The sequence below is a fragment of the Ammospiza nelsoni genome, chromosome 1 (assembly GCF_027579445.1).
Source record: "Ammospiza nelsoni isolate bAmmNel1 chromosome 1, bAmmNel1.pri, whole genome shotgun sequence".
In the NCBI taxonomy this organism is placed as follows: Eukaryota; Metazoa; Chordata; class Aves; order Passeriformes; family Passerellidae; genus Ammospiza; species Ammospiza nelsoni.
The window spans coordinates 23,605,303-23,614,002 of NC_080633.1; the positions used below are offsets into that span (position 1 = coordinate 23,605,303).

The window sequence follows — 8,700 nt, forward strand, 5'->3', positions numbered from 1 at the left end:
TGTAGTTTCCCCTAGGGATCAGGTCTGAAAGGAGTGGGAGAATATCTGTTTTGTGAGAAAGACTCCCTCACAAACAGCACAGTGATTTGTTTGGTGTATGGAGATGGCCTCCAGTAGTTCATGCTGCTCGTTTTCAGCAGCAGAACTACAAGGAATGCAGCTGTGCACTGGATGAAGTACAGCCCTGGAACATCAATGTAAGACCAGGGTGTGCTGGTGATTTGATGGCAGGGGGTGTTCACTGCTGTAGTAGTGCATGGGCCTCAAAACACATCTTGCACTTCTTGCTCAGGCACGGTTTAAACTGATCTGTTGTTTTGGGCCACAAAGGATTATGCTTTAATGATGAGTTTTGTGGTTTGGGGTGTTTGAAATGTAGGACAAGTGCTTCTGGGAAGATTCTTTCCACACAGGATTTTCTTCTGTTATGTGAAAAATCACTACACAGTTAAAATGAGCAAGTCCTAGAAACTTTTCTGAACTTACCAGCTCTTGACCCTTGTTCTTCTTCCCACAATACCACCTCCACCCCATTTCCACTTTTTCTTTCTGGTCTTATTGATACATCTGAACTTAAAGTAGTCTTTCTCAAGCTGCGTTTAGCTTTTAGCTAATTACTGCATTTAGATAGTTACTGCTTCAAAACCAAAAAAAAACAAAAAAAAATTAGCTTGTTAATCCAAAAACGTGTCTAGTTTTTCTTCTGTACTAGTTGTTCTGAAAAAATGAATTATGTATATGTACAAACCTTGTCTGTATACACCGGTCTTTCTCCTAGAACAATCTTCTAGGTTGTTAGAGATGGTGTTTTTTGGTTTGAGAAATGTTTCCTTAATATTTCAAATGCAGACCCCAGTAGGTAGAATTTAAATCAACTGATGATGCACTTGGGCATCTTAATTACCTCTGCTGGATTGTGTGATGTGTCCCCAGGTCTAAAGAGGACAGGCAGAAAGCCAAGGAGGCTTCCCAAGACCAGTCAGAAATTCACACTCATTGTGAATGAGTGTGTCTATGAGAAAGAGCATGGATAATACTTATTCTGATCTCAAGATCCAGTGTTCAGTCTTTTTAGGATGAACAGAAAAACAATACTGCTATTTAGGGCTGAATATAAATAGCTTTTGTGCTAGAAAGAAGCAAATAATTTTAATTACTGATGTAGATCTGAAAAATCTGTAGCTTCAAACTATAAATACAACATTTAAGGAATCAAACTGTTCAGCAGAAGATGGAAAAAGGTATTTGTGCATATAATTTTTGAACTATGGTCCTCTGAAAAGAGAGTTCTTGACAGAACTCAATGAACCTCAGTAAACAAGGACATCAGCAATCGACATTTTTAAGGATGTGCAATTTCTAAACATGATCCCACTCCTGCAGTTGTTACACAGCACAGATTTTGCTATTAATTAGTTTGAATGTGGGACAGTTCTGCTGGGAGAAAGAAAGTGGCCTAAATAGCACGGTCCAAATTTTATCTGTAGCTATCCAAGAAATACGGATATCTTTTATTAACCCTTGCCACCTCTGACAGCTAGAAATAAATGCTGGAGCTGTCTTAACTACTAATGGATTTTTGGAGTTCAATTAGCGTGTAAGGGGGAAAGGGTGGGAGCATGCTGCAGAGAAGGAAGACAGCTGGTGAGAGAAGTTCCATGCCTGGTTCAGCTCCGAATGGTAGAGTGAACCTTCAGGCAAACATGAAAACATTTGCACACACGACAGAGAGCCTTAATTACTGAATGTCTGGAGAACAGGGCAGGGTTCCTCTCTCCAGGAGCACACTTTATTATTCTTATTCAGTTCCAATGAGTACAGTAAATCCCCTATTCAGCCTTCATCGTTTTTCTGGGCGATGCATTTCGGGATAGCCAACAGGACCTCCATTCTGTTTGTGCAATGGGGCTTCAGGCATATAAAAATGGCTACTGCTGGCGGTCACTGTATGCCAATTCACCCCCTCCCAAATAATACAGCAAGAATTTTCCAAAAACCCTGACGGGAGGTATTGCAAGTCACACTGCATTCGACTTCAGTCACACTGGAATAGTTGCCCACTACGCAGAGGGAGGAAGGGAAATGGGAAAGCCCTATTGGGATTATTTTCGTGTGTCGGGCTGCTGCTGCGGACGCGCTGCGAGGAAGGCGCAGATAACACGCTGGCAATAGCTCGCTAGCGAGTTACTTTGTGTCTCTGGGGAAAGGCGAGTTTCAGCCACTCCAGTGTCACCGTGCGTGCCATGTGCGACATCGCGGTCTGTGCCTTCAGGGAGGGAGCACTGCCGCGGATCCCTGCTGCAATCCTGCCCTTTGCTGCGTGCCAAACATCGATTCCCCGGCCGGGATTAGCCCGGCCGCTTGCACGCCGAGGGGCACCGGGGATGACGGGCTCCGGCCCAGTCCGGGTGCGCCGCTCAGCAGCTCCAACAATCGTCATCAGCGGGGAATCCAAAACCAGCCCCGGGACAACGGGACCGGCGCGCTGCCGACCGAGCGGCACAGCCCCGTCCCCTCGATCACCGCCCCGCGGCGGGGCCCCTTCCCCAGCGCCGCCCCCGCCGCCTTTGTGCGCGGCGCGGGGCAGCCCCGGGCCCGCCTGCGCCCGCCCCCGGCTGAGGCGTTGGGAGACGGTCCCTTACGCAGGAAAGTTCGGCGTCGGTTTCAAGGCTCCTCCCTCCGGTGAAGCAGACTGCGGGGCGCCTGGAAACCGGTCGGAGGGAGCGCGGCGCGGCGAGGCGAGGGGCGCGGGCTCGAGGGGCCGGCACAAATGGTCAGGCGGCGGCGGCGGAGGCGGCGGCGGCGGCCCTAGTCGGAGGCGCGGAGGACGCTGCCGCCGGTGCGGGCAGAGCTGCGCGCTGCGCTCCGCGGCCGCGTGAGTGGCGGCCGGGGCTGCCCCGTCCCTGCCCGCCGCTCCCTTCATGAGTCGCAAGTTCGGGCCGGGAGGAGCAGCGGCGGCGGCGGCGGCGGCGGCGGGGCGGCGGGAGCCCGGCAGGGCAGGCGGCACCGACTGAGCATGGCCGAGCGGCGCGGGCCGGCGGTGAGCGGCGGCGGGGAAGTTGGCAGCGGCCGGTGCCCGCGGCTGCCGCTGCTGCTGGTGCTGCTGTGGGCGGCGGCGCTCCCGGCCGGGGGGCAGCTGCCGGCGTCGCAGTACAACGGCGAGCGGGGCATCTCCATCCCTGACCACGGCTACTGCCAGCCCATCTCCATCCCTCTCTGCACTGACATCGCCTACAACCAGACCATCATGCCCAACCTGCTGGGCCACACCAACCAGGAGGACGCGGGGCTGGAGGTGCACCAGTTCTACCCGCTGGTGAAGGTGCAGTGCTCGGCCGAGCTCAAGTTCTTCCTGTGCTCCATGTACGCGCCGGTGTGCACCGTGCTGGAGCAGGCCCTGCCGCCCTGCCGCTCCCTCTGCGAGCGGGCCCGCCAGGGCTGCGAGGCCCTCATGAACAAGTTCGGCTTCCAGTGGCCCGACACGCTGCGCTGCGAAAAGTTCCCGGTGCACGGGGCTGGCGAGCTCTGCGTGGGGCAGAACGCCTCCGAGCGCGGCACCCCCACGCCCGCCCTGCGCCCCGAGAGCTGGACCAGCAACCCGCACCGCGGGGGCGGCGGCGCCGGGGGCCCGGGGCCCGGCGAGCCCCGCGGGCGCTTCACCTGCCCGCGGGCGCTGAAGGTGCCCTCGTACCTCAACTACCGCTTCCTGGGAGAGAAGGACTGCGGGGCGCCCTGCGAGCCCGGCCGCCTCTACGGGCTCATGTACTTCGGGCCCGAGGAGCTGCGCTTCTCCCGCACCTGGATCGGCATCTGGTCCGTGCTCTGCTGTGCCTCTACCCTCTTCACCGTCCTCACCTACTTGGTGGACATGAAGCGATTCAGCTACCCCGAGCGGCCCATCATCTTCCTCTCGGGCTGCTACACGGCGGTGGCCGTGGCCTACATCGCCGGCTTCCTCCTGGAGGAGAGGGTGGTCTGCAACGAGCGCTTTGCCGAGGACGGCTCCCGCACAGTGGCGCAGGGCACGAAGCGGGAGGGCTGCACCATCCTCTTCATGATGCTCTACTTCTTTGGCATGGCCAGCTCCATCTGGTGGGTCATTCTCTCCCTTACCTGGTTCCTTGCTGCTGGCATGAAGTGGGGCCATGAGGCCATTGAGGCCAACTCCCAGTACTTTCATCTGGCCGCCTGGGCCGTGCCGGCCATCAAGACCATCACCATCCTTGCCCTGGGACAAGTGGATGGCGACGTCCTCAGCGGCGTCTGCTTTGTGGGCATCAACAACGTGGATGCCCTGAGGGGCTTCGTGCTGGCCCCCTTGTTCGTCTACCTGTTCATCGGTACCTCTTTCCTGCTGGCTGGCTTTGTGTCCCTCTTCAGGATCCGGACCATCATGAAGCATGACGGCACCAAGACAGAAAAGCTGGAGAAGCTCATGGTGAGGATAGGCATCTTCAGCGTCCTCTACACGGTGCCGGCCACCATCGTCATTGCCTGCTATTTTTACGAGCAAGCTTTTAGGGAACAGTGGGAGAGGAGCTGGGTCACGCAGAGCTGTAAGAGTTATGCCATTCCCTGCCCCAACAACCACAGCGGCCACCACCCGCCCATGAGCCCCGACTTCACTGTCTTCATGATCAAGTATCTCATGACCTTAATCGTGGGCATCACCTCGGGCTTCTGGATCTGGTCTGGGAAAACCCTGAACTCCTGGAGGAAGTTTTACACCAGGCTCACCAACAGCAAGCAGGGCGAGACCACGGTCTGAGACCTCTGCTTGCCAGGCTAGGGAGATGCGAGCAGGCGGAGGACTGAGACTCTGCCTCGGGAAGCAGCTCCTTATCCAGCCTGGGCAAACTTTTGGGACTGCGAGTGGCTTCCGCAGGCGGCGGGGAGCGGAGGACGAGCTAGGGGATCCAGTGCTGGGATCTCCGGGCTCTGCCCGCCCCGTGCTGCTCGGGCTGTCTCCTGTAGGAGCTGAACGCACTGTCAGGTTGGGGGAGAGGGATGTAAATAGCCTCTGTAAGATTTTGTAAGTATATTTGTATTTAAATTACAAAAAAACTCACTTTTTTTTTTTTAATTATTTAGGACACTTCTAACCCGTTTGCGGATTTTACTTCCTCGCTTATCACCTCCCCCCCCCCCCCCCCGCTTTTTTTTTAATTTAAAGGAAAAAAAGGCTTTGGATTTTTATTTCGTAGGGAAGGATGGGTAAAGCTGCCGGTAAAAGAATCGAAAACAAATCCCCTTCTTCTCCCCCCCCCCCACAGGTTTTGTAATGGCTTTGCTTGGAATTTCAGCTGCATGAGCAGGAGGGCCCGGAGCGGGGCTGCGGCCGGGGGCGCCTCCTGACCCGGGCTGGGTCCCGGTCCCGGTCCCGGTCCCGGCCCGCCCGCGGTAGCGCGGAGGTGGGGATGGGGATGGGGATGGGGAGGGAGGAGCGCCGCTTCCCCCGCGGCCCCGGCCCCGTCTGGGGAGCACCGACCCCGCCCGGTCCCGTACGGGGAGCACGGAGAAGTGCCCGAGCACGGCGCAGGGACGGCGCTGCGCCCCGGGGCCTCTCTGGGGGTACAGGGAGCAGCCGTGCCCGGGGCTCGGGGCGGGCCGCTGTGAGCGGGGAGAGCCCCTCGCGGCGGCTCGGGAGCGGCTGGCCCGGTTCGGTGTACGGCTGGGGTTTATTCACACCGGCTGCACCTGTAGCACCTCCGAGGGCTCGGGAGGTGGATGGCGGCAGAGGTACGCCGACATTCCCTCCTGCTGCGGCTTTTTTCCAAGCCCACTTTCCAGTGCGGGGGCGCCCCGCGGGTGCTCCCACCGCCGCCCGGCCCGGTCCCTCCCCGCCGGGCTGTGCCGGCTGGGGTCAGCAGGATCAGGAAATACGGGCTCCGTGAAAAGAGCCTCATCGGAATAAAACGCAGCGTTCACTTTGGGGCTTTTGTTTGTTTCCTCCCTGCCCCCTAGTTATGTTCATACACCGACTCTTCATACGGGAAGCATTGGAGCCATTGCTCTGAATTTTAATTCGTTGAGATTTAAATCATTACGCATTATGAGGGTGTGATGATTTTTGCCAGTAGTAAAAACAATGGAAAGGAAAACAGTAAAGCAGAATGCTTAAGCGTTCTGGTGAGATGTGAGACCTGAAAGAGCCTCTGCTGTCTTTTTCCCCTCTTTTTTCGGTACAGAAATAACATTGCATACTGCAAGGATAAAATACCATGTGTGCAGTATATCAGCTACCTTGTATGCTCCTGGGTGTGTGGGATTGTGTTTCTAATACGTTAAAAAAGTTAAAAGACGAAATTGTAACTTTCAACAGATGCATTTGAATATGTAGACCTCTGTATGAAAAACAGCAGAATGCTTCTCTCCTGATTGTATTGTTTTAAACTTTTCTTTATATTACAAATGCCTGTATTTAGGTTCATAAACATTAACTATGGCTACCATACCCTGAAATGCAAAATTATTTTAATTTGGTATGCATTTATTTCTGTTCATTATCACAAGATCATCTATATTTATAGAGGAATAGAAATTTATATATATTAAATACCATATTTTTAATTTCTCTGAAATAAATTGAGGTTTTGTACAAAAGTAGCTTGTCCTTTTACGTATTCCTCTAACTCCTGCTGTGTGAGAGCAGTGTATATACTACAAGATGTGTGGGATTCCTTTTTTCTTTTCTTATGTTGAGTTCACAGTAACAAGCTGGAATTCAGTGTAGGAATTCATTGTGCATTTTGGTTTTTATCTCTGGGCCAGTCTAGATTAATCCTTCAAAAGAAGTAATGTAAACTGTTCAAGATCTCTGACAGGGTATGGTCAATGGTGTGAAATCCAAGAAGAGATCTGCTATATGGCAGGAGAAGAAAGAAGCTCACCAGTTATTTTTTGGTGAGTTTGGTGGGGGTTTGTGGTTTTTTTTCTTTTATTTTTTTGGTTGCAGAAAAGAGTTCTCACAACTTAGCCTTTCTTCTCATTTTCTTTTTTATTAAAATTTAAAAAAAACCCTCAGTGCTTAAAATAACACTAATTATGTTGCAATATTGTCAGAATGTTTTAATTAGTAAAATAGATTTATTTCCTGAATTTTGACTGTTTGGTTAATCCAGAGTTAAATGTTCGTGGAAGCATTTCAGCTTTATGGAAAGCACACACATTCTTGAACCTTTCAAAGCAATATAATTTTTTTTCTCTTTTTTCTGTAACTCACTGTTTGACGTGCCATTCGGTAAGTGTGGGTTTATTAGGGTTATACTGGTTAATTATCCAACTTGATTTTTGATTTTTAGTGTTATAAGCTAGTAAAGCATTTCTCTCTGTAGATCTGGAGACCGATACAAATTATTTTTGGCTTGTTTACTTTATTCAAATCGTGATGCATAAACAGGTATAAGGAAGTAAGGGAAGCTTAACAGAATTTCTCTAAGGTGAGACAAGGGGGCAGGGTTTTCTCATTATTTTAAAATTTGTTCTACACAAACATAATTCCTGCTTTCTCGGATATTTGGACATTTATCTCATTTTTTTTCCCTCTTCAAGTTTTGGGGTTTTTTTTTTCCTTTTTTGGGGGCTATTTTGGCATTTAAAATTCTGCTGATCAGCACTCTGCTAATGAACTGAAGTACAAGCCATTCACTTTCATTGCAATGGAATTCTTTTTGGTCAGTGTATAATTACATTGCAGCCCTTTTGGCTAATCTTGTTTTCTTGCAACAATGTATGTTATCTATTTATGGGTGGGGGAACACATTTATTTGTAACAGAGATGTTGCAATTATGGTAAAGGTAGGAAGACCAATTTTTAAAAACACTTCTCAGAAATGAATAATGGATTTTTTTTCTACAAGAAGTAAAACGTCAGTATTTACAGTTCATGATTTGCAGCAGATATGGATCCCCTTCAGTTCTCTGGGTTTTTGGGGTTTTTTTCAGAGCTAAAGCTCCATGTTCAATCTTGGTTATTTTAATAAATATACTAGAGAGTGCAATATGTTCATAAATTTGTTGAAAGAGCACCCCCTGCTTTTTTGTTTGCTATTTGGTTTGCTATAAAAATTTTGTTGCAATTTCTGTGACCCTTCACGGGGCAGTAATTTGCAAAGGTCACAGTCATCACTGAATGCTGTGGCACTGTCTGTGTGGCTCATCCACCTTTTTATGTTTGATTTCTCAACACATAATGGTATTTCAGATGCTTTATTAGTAAGATTCAAAAATGTCTTTTGCATGGGGCCTCAGTAATGGTTTACTGTTAAAAGGAAATCTATCCATTGCTCCAGGGGTTTTAGATGGCAGTTTTTACAACATAGTCTGGGTGATTGATGTGCCATGGTAACCAGAGAAAGTATCAATATACAGTAAGTAGAAAGTATCAGCATATGAAGAAGCAGTTTTCCCCACTTCTCTTGTCCCTGACAAAGTTACTATAAGAACAAATTTGATAAAACAAATTTTTTTGGACTGAAGTTCGTGTTTAGGCATTCCATACTCAGCAGCTTTCCTTTCTCTCATGGGATATATTTATATCCTGAAATGAAGGGACACTCAAAATCACCATTCCCCTGAAGAGGGCTGTAGCCTGAAGAGCTGGGTATGTTGATTTACTGTTCATCCTTCAGTAACAGTAATGCTCTTTAATGTAGTGGCAAATTTGTGGTATTGGAATGAAATTGTATGCCGTTTCCATAA

The 8,700-nt window shown here is 50.1% G+C and overlaps 1 protein-coding gene across 1 annotated transcript; it reads left to right on the plus strand.

The window, feature by feature from the left end:
- The first annotated feature begins 2,750 nt into the window (after positions 1 to 2,750).
- FZD1 (frizzled class receptor 1) lies at positions 2,751 to 6,603 on the plus strand. The gene has a single exon (XM_059477265.1). It carries the CDS (start codon positions 3,017 to 3,019, stop codon positions 4,766 to 4,768), a length of 1,752 nt encoding a protein of 583 aa, XP_059333248.1. The 5' UTR covers positions 2,751 to 3,016; the 3' UTR covers positions 4,769 to 6,603.
- The last annotated feature ends 2,097 nt before the right edge of the window (positions 6,604 to 8,700 follow it).